Source organism: Barbus barbus, assembly GCF_936440315.1.
Source record: "Barbus barbus genome assembly, chromosome: 22".
In the NCBI taxonomy this organism is placed as follows: domain Eukaryota; kingdom Metazoa; phylum Chordata; class Actinopteri; order Cypriniformes; family Cyprinidae; genus Barbus; species Barbus barbus.
Window position 1 is genome coordinate 30,560,269 of NC_136750.1, and position 16,885 is coordinate 30,577,153.

General features: G+C 38.2%; 3 protein-coding genes across 4 annotated transcripts in view; 1 reads left to right on the forward strand and 2 right to left on the reverse strand.

Moving 5' to 3' along the window:
* Positions 1–394: 394 nt before the first annotated feature.
* Positions 395–3,186, reverse strand: LOC306888098 (normal mucosa of esophagus-specific gene 1 protein-like). Its single transcript, XM_079446243.1, has 5 exons — positions 1,592–3,186; positions 1,411–1,477; positions 1,218–1,306; positions 908–968; positions 395–627 (listed from the first exon to the last, which is right to left on the reverse strand). The coding sequence occupies exons 2-5, from the start codon at positions 1,450–1,452 to the stop codon at positions 559–561; spliced, it is 261 nt and encodes an 86-aa protein (XP_079302369.1). The 5' UTR covers positions 1,453–1,477; positions 1,592–3,186; the 3' UTR covers positions 395–558.
* A 618-nt stretch (positions 3,187–3,804) lies between these two features.
* nnt2 (nicotinamide nucleotide transhydrogenase 2) overlaps positions 3,805–16,885 on the forward strand; it is a 40,199-nt gene continuing 27,118 nt past the window's right edge. The window contains exons 1-3 of one of the 2 annotated variants that reach the window (XM_079446020.1): positions 3,805–3,874; positions 4,665–4,846; positions 7,697–7,894. The gene's annotated coding sequence lies outside the window, so the exon portion shown is untranslated. Of the gene's footprint in view, positions 3,875–4,664; positions 4,847–7,696; positions 7,895–9,155; positions 10,152–16,885 lie in introns of those variants that run through there. The other variant, XM_079446021.1, reaches the window with a different exon arrangement.
* afg2b (AFG2 AAA ATPase homolog B) lies at positions 4,536–15,054 on the reverse strand. The gene is made up of 9 exons (XM_079446022.1): positions 14,933–15,054; positions 13,117–14,187; positions 10,642–10,824; positions 10,400–10,558; positions 9,922–10,131; positions 7,620–7,850; positions 6,089–6,223; positions 4,864–4,989; positions 4,536–4,786 (listed from the first exon to the last, which is right to left on the reverse strand). Exons 2-9 carry the CDS (start codon positions 14,176–14,178, stop codon positions 4,658–4,660), a joined length of 2,235 nt encoding a protein of 744 aa, XP_079302148.1. The 5' UTR covers positions 14,179–14,187; positions 14,933–15,054; the 3' UTR covers positions 4,536–4,657.

Below are 16,885 nucleotides of genomic sequence, written 5' to 3' on the forward strand. Positions count from 1 at the left end.
TTAACAACACACACACACACACACACACACACACACACACACACACACAGAATCTGAACCTCATCAGCCTCTGTGAAGATCTGTGCTCTGAATGAAAGCAGCTTCTTCAGGTCAGAGATCAACGATTGTTTCTCAAACTTGAATGGAACAAACATGAAGACAGAAGCAGGAAGCGCCGAGTCGTTTGAGACCTCAGATGCACTTCCTCTTCAGTTAGATCACGACACATTGATCTGTCAGCAGGTTTGATTTATTCTCTTGTTGTTCTGGCTGAAGGAAATGAGATGAGAGTCACTGGACAGATTAATGGCTAATCCAAAACCCCTTGAGAGGAATTCATCTGCAAGAAAATATATTCAATAGGATTTATACTTTCATAAAGGAAAGACATGTTCAATTCATATCATTAATTTATTTAAGTTTCCATCCAGTACACAGGTGATTTTCACAGTTAAAGGCACAGTGCATGTTTAAAGTATAGTCCAGTGCATGCAAACACTCCGTCAACATAGATAACAACATCCCCATTAAATTAACATGGAGATTCAGAAGAGGAGATCATTTGGTCAGTTTCTTCACCAGCTCCAGCTCCTCCACTGGTTTCCACTGCTGGTTAATGGTTATGAGCTGAACGGAGACAGAAACAACCTGTTAATGTTCCTCTGGAACTTTATTTGAGCTTCCAGACAGAATAAAGCACTTTAAAGTCAACAGAGCAAAGTGTTCCGAGCATCTCCTCGTGTCTCAAAGGTCATGTATTTTCACTCTATCCTTATCTGATGTTATTGCGGTTTATAATCTACATGTATGCATCTTAAACAATGAATAAATACATATTTGCCTGCTGGTTAACATCATCATAACTGTTCGTCCTGATCTGTGAAACACACTAAAGAGCGTTTATTACCTTCTGTGGTTTTGATGGATCTAATGTCTCCCATGGCTCTGGGTTTCTGGTCTTGTTTAAACTATAAAAGTCAAGAAATTTGATCACTGCATAGCTTTGATAATATTATACGTTAAATATTAACTTTTCAATTACATATCAGACAGTTATGTATATTAAATTTAAAACTTTAATTTCCTCAACAATAGGCTAACTAGTAAAACTAAGTTCAATAATTATAATAAATGAACACTAATAATAATGCTTATTATTAACCCCATAAATAACTTAAATCTTATTATTAAACTCATAATAAAGATAAGTTTCTCACATGACATCAGGTTTGGTGAGTAAGAAATAAATCGAAGCTGTTGCTGCTCCAAGTGCAGCACATCCAACAAACCCAATCAACGGAATTAACTAGAACAATTACAATAAATAAAAAATTAAACAAGGATAGTCAAATATTCATCCACAGCAGGCTGATAGTGATGATGATGATGATGATGAGAGGTCTTCCTCACCTCCTTCCTCTTCTTGAGCATTTGTAGAAATCCTCCAAACATCTTTCACCTGTTGCAGTGAGGTTTCCTACAATATATATATATAATAAAATAAACAGATTATTAACGTTTCCATTCAGAATGTTCCAGTGAGACTCACAGATGAAATAAAACATGAGTAAAAGAGTCGTGATGAACAGACCTGCTGAAGTTACTCTGTAGATACAGCATCATTCTGACTGTCGCTCTTATAACGCATGGAGACGAGTTTATTGGCACGTACACACACACACACACACACACACACACACACACACACACACACACACAGAGAGAGACACACACACACACACACACACACACCACGCGATTCACCTTAAAAATTAAACTATGAGCGCATCTGTGCTTTTAGTGCTGCGTCCCAATTCAAATACTATCTGTCCTAAATAGTATTCGAAAATGTGCGGTGGACGTGCATTCGATTAGAACTACAAACACGCATAAAAAGTATTAAAAACTACAAACATGGCGGCTATGCACGACTGACGGACAAGTAGAGAAAGGGATTTGAGTGATAAATAATCAATGTCTAGCCTGATTTAAAAATATAAATTTAATGTTATCCACATTATAATTAATCTGCAGCAACATTGTAAACTTTTATAGTGCTACGTTTGGTCATTAACTTTGAAATGTATCATTATGCAACACATGAGCAGAGATCTCGGCATGAAGACCCATGATGTGCCTCTTCATTTCTCTCCAGTATGGAAGGAAATCAAATTAAACTAAATGTGGATGATGTTAACTGTGACAAGATGATTGACAGGGCAGTTTAAACAGGTACAGGATGCTCGTAACTAAGCAACAGATGTCTGTTAAAGAAGCAGCTATGTCCCAAAGCATGCCTATATAATATTCTGCTACATTCTCAGGAGTATGTACTTTTAGGGCATATAGTAGCATAAAAGAACTTCCGCTGTAGCCTCTATTAATGGCTGTGCCCATAGCACGGCATTGTTGTGGGTTATTTATGTAGAATTCAGCACATGTATGTCTTCTAAAGACACCAATCTCAGTTTACAACAATTAAGACTTTCGTGGAGGTTAATCACAATGAATATCATTCAGAAATAAAATAATATGAAAACTAAAATGAGATAATTCCTCGTCAGTAGCTTGAGCTGTGTGCTCTTCATTAATCTGACGGGCAACACTGCTCAGATAGGCTCATGTCACATTAAAATGAAGGATATATGATACATGGTCTGGAATCGGTATAAATACGCAGTTTTAACATTGATGTTTATTGCGTCACTGTTCAACTAACAAACCTTCTTCACTAAACTGGCATCTGTCCATTGACCAAACAGCAGGAGGAAATTCCTTTATGCTACTAATCGGAGCCGGATGTGATAAACTCCATGTTTTTATCCTTCAAAAGTATAAGGACCAGATTCATAAACATAGCCACTTAAAGTAACACTGCACTTTTTAAAAAACAGGCTCCTCCCCTAGAGTTAAACAGGTGAGTTTTACTGTTTTTGAATGTATTCAGCCGATCTCCGGGTCTGGAGGTAGCACTTTTAGCTTAGCTTAGCATAGATAATTGAATCTGATTAGACCATTAGCATCTCGCTCAAAAATTATCAAAGAGTTTTCATAATTTTCCTATTTTAAGCTTGACTCTTCTGTAGTTACATCATGTACTAAGACCGATGGAAAATGTGATTTTCTAGGCCGATATGGCAGCGCCTGAAAGTAGTCCCCGGCTATATCATAACTAGTTACCTAGCTGGGGACTACTTTCAGGCGCTGTGTAATATCACTACGCCTGCTGCACTCATGGAAGTGAGCCAGTCGCAGGAAGTGAGTGATATCAGCACAACTCAGGATTCTCTTGTTGAGAACGAGAACAGCTCACAAATGCCTCAGCAAAGCTCCTCAGGTACCACTGAAAAGCCCAAGACAGCAGGAGATGTCACATGTACTTGAATGAAATCTCCAAGCAGCTTAAAGACTGAGGCGATGAGGATGAACTCTTCTTCATGACTGAGCGAGATACAAAACTCTGCAGCGGGTCCTGCATGACATTCAGTTTAAAGAGAAGTAACTCTAAACACAGTTATAATCACTGCCTGATCATCTTATAGCTCTTTTGTCTAATGTTCTCATTTATGGAACAGGACGTTTTATATTTATATACATATAATACACACACAATAATTTTCAGTATTACGAAAGTTTTTTAAAAATGATTTTAACATGTATTTGTTTTATTTTTAAATCAACTTGCTAATAAAAATATTATTTTAAAGAGTTATCAAACAACGGCACGAAACGCTTCGCTGCGAGAGAAAGCGGCTTCCCGCGGGTCTTTACTGTTAGCTGTGCTCAAGCGCACATTTAAAAAAAAGGCGCGAGTTTCAGTTGTTGACGGTTGGTCTGAGGAGAATCTTCAGCGGTGCATCGAGCTTCATTTCAGGTACGAGAACGACACAAAAACCTTCAATTTTACTCAGATATCACGCTTCTGTTTACAAACCAAATGATTACAGTAGCTAATCTTTCGGTGTTATTTTGTCATTACTGGTAACTCCTTGTGGTAAATGTAATCAGCTAACTTACTAATCAGCATTTAACTGCGATCTTGTTGAAAATATTTTCTAATATTAATTATGAGACCCAGAAATTATATTAGTCTTCTAACGTCAGATAGTATTTTAGCACGGTCAATTTCTGTGAGATTACATGGTTTAAAATCGTAAAATGAATGTTGTGGCTTTAAAAAAAAAGATTATGCACTAATACTTACTTCGTAATTATCATAATTACTCATTTGTAAGTCGCTTTGGATAAAAGCGTCTGCTAAATGACTAAATAAAAATATTATCTCAACACTATACTAATTCAGAGCCAGTTTAAGGTCCCTGTCTCAGGTTATAAAGTTATGTATTCCAATAAGCAAAAGCCATTTGTGGTGCAATTTCAGTATTATTAAAATACTGTTGAATACATTTCCAATTAGGTCCAGTTAATTTCAGTTTTTGTACATAGCACATATTGTTCCTCGTAGCTCTGTAAGTCAACAGTGGCAGGTAAAAATGTTAATTTTGGACCAGGAATGAGGTTTTGAGTATGTTTTTGTCATTGCATATCCTTTAATACTTACACAGCTGATATTTTTGTGCTTCACTTTTTACTTGCAGAATGAAGTATGTGAAACGACATTTGTACACAAATTATAATTTTTTTATTTGATATATTTTTAATAGAGGCTTGAGTGAAGCTGTTCGGGACTCAGCGATGGACCCAAACTCTGAAGCGCCTTGAGAAAATACTTCTGCTTCACGCAGGAAACCTCGAATCCATCCTCACGCAGAGCCAGAAGAGCCGCCTGAGACACAAAGAAGAGTCCAGCTTTACACAACAGAAGGAAATGAAGGGATGCCGTAAGGTGAGTGTGTGCTTTACCTCTTTGCACAGGTTTTCTAGATCAGCTCCAGAGAAGAGCTCAGTTTGAGCAGCCAGATCCTGCAGACACACGTCCGGATGCAGCGGGACACTTTTACTGCAGACGCGCAGCACGGCCAGACGAGCCTGTTTATGAGAGAACATCTGCTGCACTCAAGCACACCATGCCATTTAAAGGGTTAGTTCACCCAAAAATGTCATTAATTACTCAGCCTCGTGTCGTTCCAAACCCGTAAGATCTTCGTTCATCTTCAGAACACATATTAAGATATTTTTGATGAATTCCGAGAGCTCTCTGACCCTCTCATAGACAGCAAGGATCCTAACACGATCAAGGTCCAGAAACATAGTAAGGACATGGTTAAAATAATCCATGTGGCATCAGTGGCTCAACCGTAATTTTATGAAGCTACGAGAATACTTCTTGTGCACAAAGAAAACAAAAATAATGAATTTATTCAACAATTTGTCTCTTCTGCGTCACCCTATAACACCATATTGGAGAGTATCACGTATGCAAACAACGTATGCTGTTCTGTGTCTGCAGCAGTCAGCGCTTCGATCTGAACATACGATGCATACGTTGTTTACGTATGTGATACTCAGAGGTTGCGTTAGACTTTTAACAGTCATTTTGACAGACAGGGTCGAAAAAAATGGTCATAATCTATTATTAACCGCCATTTTAATTTTCATATTTTAATTATAACAACACATTTAATTGCTTTGATTTTTGTTGACATTAATAATTAACCTACAGGACGAGCGTAGGCTTATGCATTTATTTATTTATGAAGAGAGCAAGTTTTCAGTTGATGAATGAACAGTAGGCTACATATAGTGCGCCTCCAATCCAATAAATCACAATAGTCTATATGAGCTCTCGGAATTCATCAAAAATATCTTAATTTGTGTTCCGAAGATGAACGAAGGTCTTACAGGTTTGGATCTGCCTCTATTCAAGTATGCAACACCCACTTTTCACAAAATAATCAACAACTAACAGATAAAATGAAGTCCCTGCCCTACATTTCACATTCCTCACTTTCTTGTTTGATAGCATTTTACTAACAAATACATCACAATACAGTAGAAAGGTTTGTTGCAACTTCTGTTTCATGCTGACTTTAAATCAGCGAAACAGGTTTTTTTTGTGTAAGATGGAGTAGGCAGGGTTTGGAAAGAGACGATTAGATCTCATCTGACGTTAGGACCATCTGCTCACCTCACGGTCTGGAGGTGGAACATATATGATCTGGTCGAGTCGGCCGGGTCTGAGCAGAGCACTGTCCAGAACCTCTGGTCTATTAGTGGCAGCCACAATCAAAACATCCTTATTACACACTTCCTGGAGCTCCATCTGAAATATAATAGCACATTAAAAACGACTCTAGCATTACAGCTCTACACATGCACATATGTGGATCTCACAAAGAACATGTTCAGGCCTTAATCGACAATGAGATTAAAAGAAAAATGAAGAGTTCATATGCTAAAGTCTTAAGTGCAATTTGAAATTTTCTTCTAAAATGAGCATTTTTATCAGGCTCCTATGTGTAGGTTTAGTAGCTTTACTTTAATGGCAATGAATAGGTTCTTTTGTAACATTATAAATGTCTTTATATCATCACTTTTGATCAATTTAATGCATCCTAGCTAAATAAAAGTATTAATTTCTATAATTTTACATTTACATTACTATTACATTTAGTTATTTAGCAGACACTTTTATCCAAAGCGACTTCCAAATGAGGACAAAAGAGATATATATATATATATATATATATATATATATATATGGGTCAATGACGTGATGCCAAAATTTTCTGTCCAATTGCATTTTTTCAGTTAAAAATTGGTTTAAATGCATAATAAGATGCCATATATATGAAGTACCTCTCCCATGTATGTACTCATTTTAACTTTTCAAAAAAAACATTATTTATTTGTAATTTTTCTGTTATTCAAAGTGTCAAAATATCATGCGGTGTGACCATCCAGCCATAACTTGTTTTGGAAACATCTTTGAAATTACCCTAAATTTGTTCAGATTAATTTTGTGCACTATTTGGCATGATTTCCAAAGTGTTTTGTAATCCTGTATAATTGCAATTTATATTTCCATCATTAATATGCAAACAAACATTGTTCGATGATTTCCATTTTATGAAATATCATGTGGTGTGACCATCAATAAACTACCATTTTGGGACTTTTATGTTGAAATCCATTCAAAGATAGGACTTTGCATCATATACCAATTTGTAAAAGCATCAAGCAGGTTTGTAACTCTATTTCAAAAAATATCAAATTTTATAATTTAATAATAAATATATAATAATTTAAATATACTGAGTCCAAGCTTTTGAATGGTAGAGTGTATAATATTACAAAGGCTTTTTATTTCAGATAAATGCTGATCTTTGGATCTTTCATCAAATAATCCTGAAAAAAATATACTCAGCTGTTTTATTGATAATAATAAAAAATGGTTCTTGAGCAGTAAATCAGTATATTAGAATGATTTCTGAAGGATCATGTGACACTAAAGACTGAAGTAATGATGCTGAAAATACAGCTTTGTCATCACAGGAATAAATTACATTTTAAAATATATTTGAATTAAAGCAATTATTTTAAATTGTAAAAAAATTCACAATGTTACAGCTTTTGCTGTATTTTGGATCAGAAAATGCAGGCTTGGTGAATAGAAGAGAATATTTTAAAAATATTGACTGGTAGTGTATGATACAGACCTGCTGTAGTCTGGTCTCCTCCTGCTCTCCTCCTTCTAACTGAGCGATCTTTCTCCCGGTGCTGCGTCTCTCCACAGTTCGGATTCCCACCCCGTCCAGCTCGGTCAGCAGAACCGACAGAACCTGTGACTGAACGCTGTGAGAGGAACCGTCCGCTCGAGAGCCCACCATACTGTCGATCTCATCCAGGAACACGATGGAGGGAGAACACGCTCGCGCTTGAGCAAACAACTGACACACAGAGAGACAGAGAGATGGATCTTAGTTGTCTGAAGGTTTGAGGTTCTAGAGCTGCTGGGATGCATCTGATAAAGCCAGGCGCACACTGTGCGATTTTTAATAGTCCTTTACGATTGTTGCTTGTCAGACTGTACGAACATGATGATCATGTCACACTGTGGGATCTCAGTTGTCATTAATGACTGTACAACAGCCAAGACGCGATAAAACAGGTGCGCTAAGAAATTTGGTCCCGAGTTTTACATTATCAATCGGTCAGTGACTGCTAGGGCTGGGAAAATAAATTGGGAAATGATTCAGCATCAATTCTGAGATTTTCCAAATACATGGCGATTCTTTCTGGAGTGGATTCTGAGCTTAGTTTTGAACAGCAGATGGCGCTGCATGCTTCAGAAACAGCCGTACTCTGCTCGTTTACAAATGCTTACACACTCTCCAACCTAAAATAATCATTCATTAAATTAAATAAAAACTAGAGTAGAGCGCCATCTGCTGTTAATATCTAAGCTCAGAATCAAGAGAATCACAATGCATCCACGAATTGATTCTGCATCGCTTTATCGTCGCAGTTCTAGTGACTGCGAGCTGCACTGCATGCAGGGATGAAATGTTGGCTATCATGAAAAGTATATGAACGGCGGCAACAGCAGCGTATTTAGGCAGAATAGTGTAAGCAGCACTACACACCCACATGAAAACAGCAGCGCAACCCGAGTTTATCAAAGCAAAGGCAACATATAATTTGAATTCCGTGAGCACTGGAGTTTATGGCGGATAGAAGAAATCTCTAGCATTGATTCTAATCACGGCTTGTCTTGAAAAACAGAAACAGTTTGGTGTTCGTCATAGGAGAAGTCGCACAAATCTTCTGACACTGCCAGAATTTCATCGGAGGTCAAATTTGATCGCAACGGCTAATAATCAGCTGTTGGTGAACAAACCAGCGATGAAAGACTACAGATTTTAGCCTAGGATTATAGGAATCTTCTAGGATTTTCAAAATTTGTCTCAGATGACCAAATCGTGGCCAAAATCGCACACTGTGAGCTGGGCTTAAATGATAGAGTAGAGTAGCTTTATGATAAGTGCTCACTAAATAACAGATGGCTGTCGTGCAATTAATATTTTTAATCTACTTGATTATTTAATGTGCCGATTAATTGAGAAATCACCCCCCCAAAAGATCATTTTAAGTCATTATTACAATTTGAAGTAAAAAGTTAAATAAAAATGATGGTAACACTTTAGAATAAAGTTCCATTTAGTAGACATGAACTAAGAATGAACAATACTTCTACAGCATTTATTAATCTTAGTTAATGTTAATTTCAGCATTTACTGATGCATTATTAAATTCACAAGTTGTGTTTGTTAACATTAGTTAATGTAGTGTGAACTAACACGAGTAAACAATGAACAACTGTTTACATTAACTAACATTAACAAAGATTAATAAATAGTGTAATAAATGTATTGTTCATTGTTTGTTCATGTTAGTTAATACATTAACTAATGTTATTAAATGGAACCTTATTCTAAAGTGTTACCAAAATGACAAAAAAGTAGCTTTATAAATAAATATTTTGATTTAACATTGCATAAATAATCATAAGAAAATGATACTAAAAGCATTATTAGGTGGCAGCACGTCACTGTCTTAATGAGTCATTCATTCAACCGATTCATGAGCAAAAATGTAACACAATATGATCTTGTGTATTGAACTGATGTATAAAATCAATATCACATTTGCAGTCGTGCAGATATTGGGGAAAAACGGCACTCCTGCTGGTGTGATACTGCTAAACTACATCATATGATATAACATAAAAGAGGCATTTTTGTCGTCATATCTTGAATTTTAGGCTCATATAACTGCATAGACTCCATCACGCAGTCAGTCGTCCTGCATCATGTTTCTCAGACACGGGACGGCTGCATTAAATGCCGTAATCATTTTAACACATTTTTTGCATAATCAGTTGCACCAAATTAACATGTTAAATCAACAGAAGCACTGAATCAGAGGATGTCAGTTTGGGTGAAGTGCGTGACGTCAGACCTGCGCCAGTGTTTTCTCAGAGTCTCCCACATAAGGAGAGAAGAGCTCGGCGCCGCTGAGGGAAAGGAAGGTGCAGTTTGATGAAGATGCTGCTGCTTTCACAAGCGTGGTCTTGGCACAGCCGGGCGGGCCGTACAGCAGAACTCCTCTGGGCCGAGAAACACCCAACCGTACGAACGCCTCTGGAAACCTCATGGGCCACTCGATACTCTGAACACAAACGTCAGACAGTAAGAGTTTTGTCATTAAACAGAAGCAAAGTCATACAAATCAGAATCAAATAATGCAATCGACACATACGTTAATTGATGCACCTATTGCTTTCAAAAGGTGATTTGTTGGAATTGCGATCTTTTAACGATTAATCATGCAGATCTAATCCAGGATCAACAAAAGATGTTGATCCAGGAACATGTCTGTTTTGGCAAAATCACGGCGGGTGTTAATGTCAAGCCCTGGTTGGCAATATCTGCAAAACCTGTTTAAGTTTGAGTTTGACATCCTCTAGTCCTCCGATCTGCTCCCAGCTGATGGGTTTGAAGTCAGTCGCTCCGATACTGCTCCTCAAACACGACGGCTGCACGATCCGCAGCGCCTGCATGAAGTGCTGCATCGACACCGGCTCACTCGCTTCCCCCTGAACAGCATCAACAACGTCAGCATCAACAAGAGAGAAAACAAGAGACTTCTGCTGTTAGAAATGAAGCTCAGTGACTGTACCTGCGACTGTCGCATGGCCTGCAGCGCTGCTTCTCTACTGAGCGCACTCAGATCCGCCCCGACGTAGCCACAGGTCACTTCAGCGACAGCATTCAGATCCACTTCAGAAGAGAGCGGCATCTCTCGACACACATGCTTCAGAATACTGCGCCTCTGCAGCAGCGAGGGAACGCCGATAATCACCTGCAGGACACGCCAGATCAATAAAACACCGCAACCAAGATTCCAAGATTTATAACAGCTGCTCATTCAGATACAGGTATCTGCCTAGAAATGCCTTCGAAAAGAGACCTTTCAATTTCAGCCAGGAGCATTTCTAGCCATCATATCTGTGACCCTGCAGCACAAAAGCAGTCATGAGTAGCACAGGTATATTTGTAGCAATAACCAACAATACATTGTATGGGTCAAAATTATACATTTCTCTTTTATGACAAAAATCATTAGGATATTAAGATCATGTTCCATGAAGATATTTAGTAAATTTCCTACTGTAAATATATATCAAAACTTCATTTTTGATTAGTAATATGCATTGCTAAGAACTTAATTTGAACAACTTTAAAGGAGATTTTCTCAATATTTAGATTTTTTTGCTCCCTCAGATTCCAGATTTTCAAATAGTTGTATCTCAGACAAATATTGTCCTACCATAACAAACCATACATCAATGGAAAGATTATTTATTCAGCTTTCAGATTATTTATAAATCTCAATTTCAGACCCTTATGACTGGTTTTGGGCTCCAGGGTCATATTTTGATCATTTGTTCACACAATTTTTTACTACTACCCATTATTTTAAATATGCAGATGACAGAGCTATTCTTGCGCTGGTCAAAAACAGTGATAATGAATTTTTTTTGGACTATCAATGTTCCATAACACATTTTAGCACATGATGTGATAATTTTCTACACCTTAATTTATTTAGTCATTTAGCAGACGCTAAGCGACTTACAAATGAGGACATAAGAAGCAATCAAAACCAACAAAAGAGCAACAACATGCAAGTGCTATAACAAGTCTAGGTTAGCCTAACACAGTACAGATAATAATAATTATTATTATTATTTTTTTTTTTTATAAAAAGACATTGATAAAATAAAATTTTAATTATTTTTTAATAAATAAATATTATATATTATTAGATATAAATGAATATTATAAATATTATATAATTTAATTAAAACCGAAACATTTCAGAGACTAAAGAACTGGTTTTTAGCTGCTCCAAAACTCATATCCATCCCAGTATTGGCATTAATGGAGAGATGGTTGAAAGGGTGGAGCATTTTAGATACCTTGGCATTACTTTGGATGGTCATCTCAATTTTAATCAGCATATTTTGTATCTCATATTTGGTAGTTCTCCGTAAACCTCACTTCAGCTACGATTCAAAAAGCACATATGATCCAGATCATCCATTCTATCTGTATTTCATTCCAAAACGCATAAATGATCACCTGAATTGCCCAGAATTAGGGCGAGTTTGTATGATATATGCTTTATAAGCGATACGGTATGAGGCAATACCGTTTATTTCGATATACAGTAGTTTGATACGAGTGCATCTGAAAAATATAGTGGAGGACACACTCAGCCGAGAAACTGCATAATCCAATTTGTTCTAAACATGTGACAAGCTTTATATATATATAAAAAAAAAAAAAACTCGTAAGATGTCTAGTTTATAGTTTCAGTTTAAAGCGGCTCTGACAGAAAGGCTGCGTGTGCCGCTGACAGAGGCGCTACTTGAGCTGTTTAATGTGTTTCAGATGTGCTGTTTTACCTTGTGCATAACTTACATTTTTCAGGTATTGTATTGTAAATGTTAGAAAGCCATGGAAATATTTCCATTTTGCTGTCAGGAGTGCATGAGCCTTCGTCTTCGCTATTCTCCGCTAAACTTTACAGACTTCAGTGAACGAGCACCGCCAAACGAAGCGCAATGAAATAGGAGCGCAGTAATTCTGAATAAAATATATATTTTGCTGAAATATTTGTAGTTGGACAATGTGACATATGTAGAATTTTACACCTGCATGTAAGTATATTTGTATGATAGCACTAACTGTATCTAGCACTCAAATGCTTTTCCACAAATGTGCTTTCCATTGATGTATGCTTGTTCAAATTAAGTTTTTAGCAATGCATATTACTAATCAAAAATTAACTTCCGGCAGGATATTTCCAAAATATCTTCATGGAACATGATCTTTACTTAATATCCTAATGATTTATAAAAGAAAAAAATCTATAATTTTGACCCATACAATGTATTTTTAGCTATTGCTACAAATATACTCCAGCGACTTATGACTGCTTTTGTGCTCCAGGATCACATATATTAAATACAGATTTAAAAATAAATAAATCCAGATACAAAAACGAAAACACAGATATATACCATATATCGCAAATTGGCCAAAAAATACCAAGATATGAATTTTTGCCCGTATTGCCCAGAATTACCTCTCTGTCGAACCTCCCGGGTCTCCTGAGCGCTGGGTCCAGAGCATCCGGTTGGTTTGTGGCTCCGATGATGACGAAGCCCTCGTGGCTTCCGATGCCGTCCATCAGCGTCAGCAGCTGCGCGACGAGCCGGTTCTCTGGTGCGCCGCTGCTCTCCGTCCGCCTCGGGCACAGAGAATCGATCTCATCGATCAGCAGAACGCATGGACCCTCCTCCGCCGCCTCCCGCACCTGATCAAACACGTGCCGCAGGTTCTCCTCGCTCTCTCCGGGTCGAGAACCTGTGACTTCCGGGCCGTTTACGGTCACTAATGTGGCCCCGATGTCCCTCGCCATGCACCGCACCAGCAGTGTCTTCCCCACACCGGGCGGCCCGATCAGAAGCAGTCCTCTAGGGCACGACACTCCCAGCTGACGTAGAGTCTCTGGGTAACGCAGAGGAAACGTGATCATTTCTTTCAGCGAGGCGTAAACCTCCTCTAGGCCGCCCAGAGAAGACACAGACACCTCCTGGCGCCTCTCCAAGTGTTTAACAGTCTGAGCAAGGCTGACCTCCACATGGGTTCTTGCTGTAACCAAACCAGCTTTCTGCGAACCCGAGTTCACCTTCTCAACCAGCACACACCTGATCTCCGTTTCCGCACCGGACAGGTCCACCAAATGACCCTGGTGCACATAGAGGCCCTCGAGCAGCTCGTGAACGCTCAGCTCGGAAACCTTCTGCTTGTGTTCCAGACTCTGCACAAACACCTTCACGCTGACGCTGGAGAGTTTGAGGCAGGTAAGGGGTGTGATGTGCGCTGGTTTAACCCTGAGTCCGGTGAGCGTCTGTGTGCTGAGGTCCGGAGTCGCACACTGGGGGCTGATCTGAAGGAATCCCTCTGCGAGGTCGTGCCGAGGCCATGCGGTGCACAGAAACGCTCCCCGCTGAACCCGGATCAGAACCGGAGCGCCCAGCCTCAGGCCTAACCCGGACATCAGAGCCGGACCCATCCGACAGCGCTGCGTGTTTAAATCCACAGCGTCCCGTGGAAGAACCTTCAGACCCTCCATGTTTGTCATCTTAGAAACCTACAGATAAACAACAGCTCAGTTTGAGAAGAATGGAAACTCTAGTGCTGTCAAACGATTAATCGCATCTGAAATAAAAGTTTTTGTTTACATAATATATGTATGTGTACTGTGTATGTTTATTATGTATATATAAATACAAACGCATACAGAATATATTTTGAAAATATAAACTTGTATTTACATGTGAAGAGTTCAGATGCAAAAACCATTTTCTTAATGCATCAGTACTTTTTTTTAACATTTCCAGCACATTTGAACAATTCTGTGATAATACTGATAACCGTGATGAGAAATTTTCATACCGTTACATCTCTGCATTAAACGCACAATATGAACAAAATTCAGTGATTGCTCATTAGATGAGAGAAAACAATTACAAAACCCAATCCTCAATAACTCATATTACACTGTAAACACCAAAAACAATATCAACAGGTAATGTTTTATGTTTAGTTTGCATAAATTAGGCCTACTTAATTTCATATATGACAGCCAGTCGCTGTTGAGTAACAGCTGGACATGGCTCAATCAAAAATGAAAATATGATCAAATTTAATTTTTGATTGAGCCGTGTCCAGCTGTTACACAAATATTATAAACAAAATCAGCTACAAATCAGTTTTGCGTCAGTTACAGGACACATAAAAAGAAAAAGTGCTGAATGAAGTTGAATGTGAGAGAGATAAACTATAAACCCTAATATCCTGATTAATATCAAACAGTGCTGTTGTTGTTTTCTTACCCAGACTCCAGCTCATGTGCGAATTAGTGCAATCAGATGAACATTACAGAACAGCTTCAGAGCACCGTAACGAACACACACATCTTCACATGTTCTCTCAGTCTTCATCACTGCAGTGTCACATAGAGAAGAACACACAGCGACACCTGCTGGACTGGAGACTGTGCGAATATACATGTGTGACAAAACTTTTAACATTCATGATGGCAATAAAAATAATCCTAACAAGGTACGATATAAGTAAAATGGATATAAATAAATATGAATAGAATAAAATACAAACATACATTCATGAACTAAGAAAGGAAAAATAATAATCTCCCTTAATAAAATTAAAATAATTGCGGAATCTTCTCTCATTCATATTTATAACCACAGTCAACTCCAAAACACAAAGCAACAGAATAAAAAGCACCAATTTATATCAATAAATTGCTTTATAAACATCACATGCATTTCCTTCACAGAGAGCGAGTGAATAATGATGGCTTTCATTGCGCGGTTAATAATTAATAAAATAATTAATAATTACTGTATTCACCAAACAATTTAAAAAATGTTGCCGACCTCATCAAGGTAAAAATCAATTAATGATTTATGAAATCATTGAAGTATGAACACACTGAAAAAAATTGTTCATTGAATTTACTAATTTTTTTTAAGTTAAGTGGTTGCAATCAATTTATTTTAGCTACATTTAAATAAACAAATTTAGTTGACTAACTTTCAACATTATTATTTTTTAAAATTTAAATGTAGCTAAAATAAATAGTTTGCAACCACTTACCTTAAAAAAAAAAAAACACTTCTACTAACTGTAATTACTCTTAGCTAAACATCTTCCTTTCCTATCGGTCTTAAATCCTTTATTTGGTTTTTCTTTTCCCTTTTCCCTGCTCAGGTCTTGACATTTTTCCCCTGTCTTTGTATTTGGCCATCATTTCAAACAAAACCTGTTTATTTTCAGCATGCAGATAATAGTTTACTGGGTTTTTAATGCGTTCAGTAGAATGTTACTAAAGCTGTTTCTATGGCAGCATTTGTAACGGAACCGACGAGACGAGAGACGTGCGGATCCATTTGCAAGCTTTTATTAATAAACAGTCAAATAACAGGCAGGGTCAAAACACCAGCAAACGGGCATGGCACGGGCAAGACACAAGAGTAATCCAAGGGCATGTGTGGGTCCTCGATCGGTGAACAATATCCAGAGGGCTTGAGAAGAGGGGAAGTCCGATAACCTGAGCAATAATCCAAACGATGTACACACAGAGTACAAAACGGCAGCTAACACTAGGGGAGTGCTATACACAGAACAATACTCAGCGATCTGTGAAAGGAAGTCCATGGTTTATAAAGGGTGTGTGATTGTGAGATGGTTCTCAGGTGTGAGCGTGTGATTGAGACAGCTGTGTGTACTTAGTGCAATGGGAAATGCAGCCCAGGGTAAAATGTAACAGTCTGTGTGGTGTGAAGGTCAATGTGATGGAGGAGTGACCTCTGGTGGTGAGTAAAGGAATTTGTGACAGCATTAAACCAACGCCGAGCAGTTATACAGGAACTCTGCAGGAATATGAATCTTGTGAGCCAGATTTGAGGACCCCTGGCCTATTTGAAACTACAGTCTCAGGTCTCTTTTGGTTTGAGCCATTCCAGTTCAATTGAGTGGCTAAAGAATGGCCAATCAATGTTAATATTCTCCTAGTTGCATTACAGGGCTGCTTACGCCAAACCTGCGTGGACTCAAAGATACAGAAGTTGCTCTGAGCCCGAATGGGCTGGCCCACACTGGGCCATCATTGGATTAATGTGGGCAGTCCCATAGTGTGGGCTGCTCACAGAGAGCCTGCGGTGAGCCCACACTGGGCCTGTTTAGGTTTGGTGTGGGCCGGCCCTAGTTCAGTGTGCCTGGAAAAAGCCAGCATGGGCCCCGCAGAAGCATGTTTGCTGGGT

Coding starts and splice junctions, on each gene's coding strand:
- LOC306888098 (XM_079446243.1), bottom strand. CDS start 1,452: ATGTTTGGAGGATTTCTACAAATGCTCAAGAAGAGGAAGGAG. Junction 1,307..1,410: donor TGCTCAAGAAGAGGAAGGAG/GTGAGGAAGACC, acceptor TAATTGTTCTAG/TTAATTCCGTTGATTGGGTT. Junction 969..1,217: donor CTCACCAAACCTGATGTCAT/GTGAGAAACTTA, acceptor TGACTTTTATAG/TTTAAACAAGACCAGAAACC.
- afg2b (XM_079446022.1), bottom strand. CDS start 14,178: ATGACAAACATGGAGGGTCTGAAGGTTCTTCCACGGGACGCTGTGGAT. Junction 10,132..10,399: donor TCAAACTCAAACTTAAACAG/GTTTTGCAGATA, acceptor GTTTGTGTTCAG/AGTATCGAGTGGCCCATGAG. Junction 6,224..7,619: donor AGGAGACCAGACTACAGCAG/GTCTGTATCATA, acceptor ATTATATTTCAG/ATGGAGCTCCAGGAAGTGTG.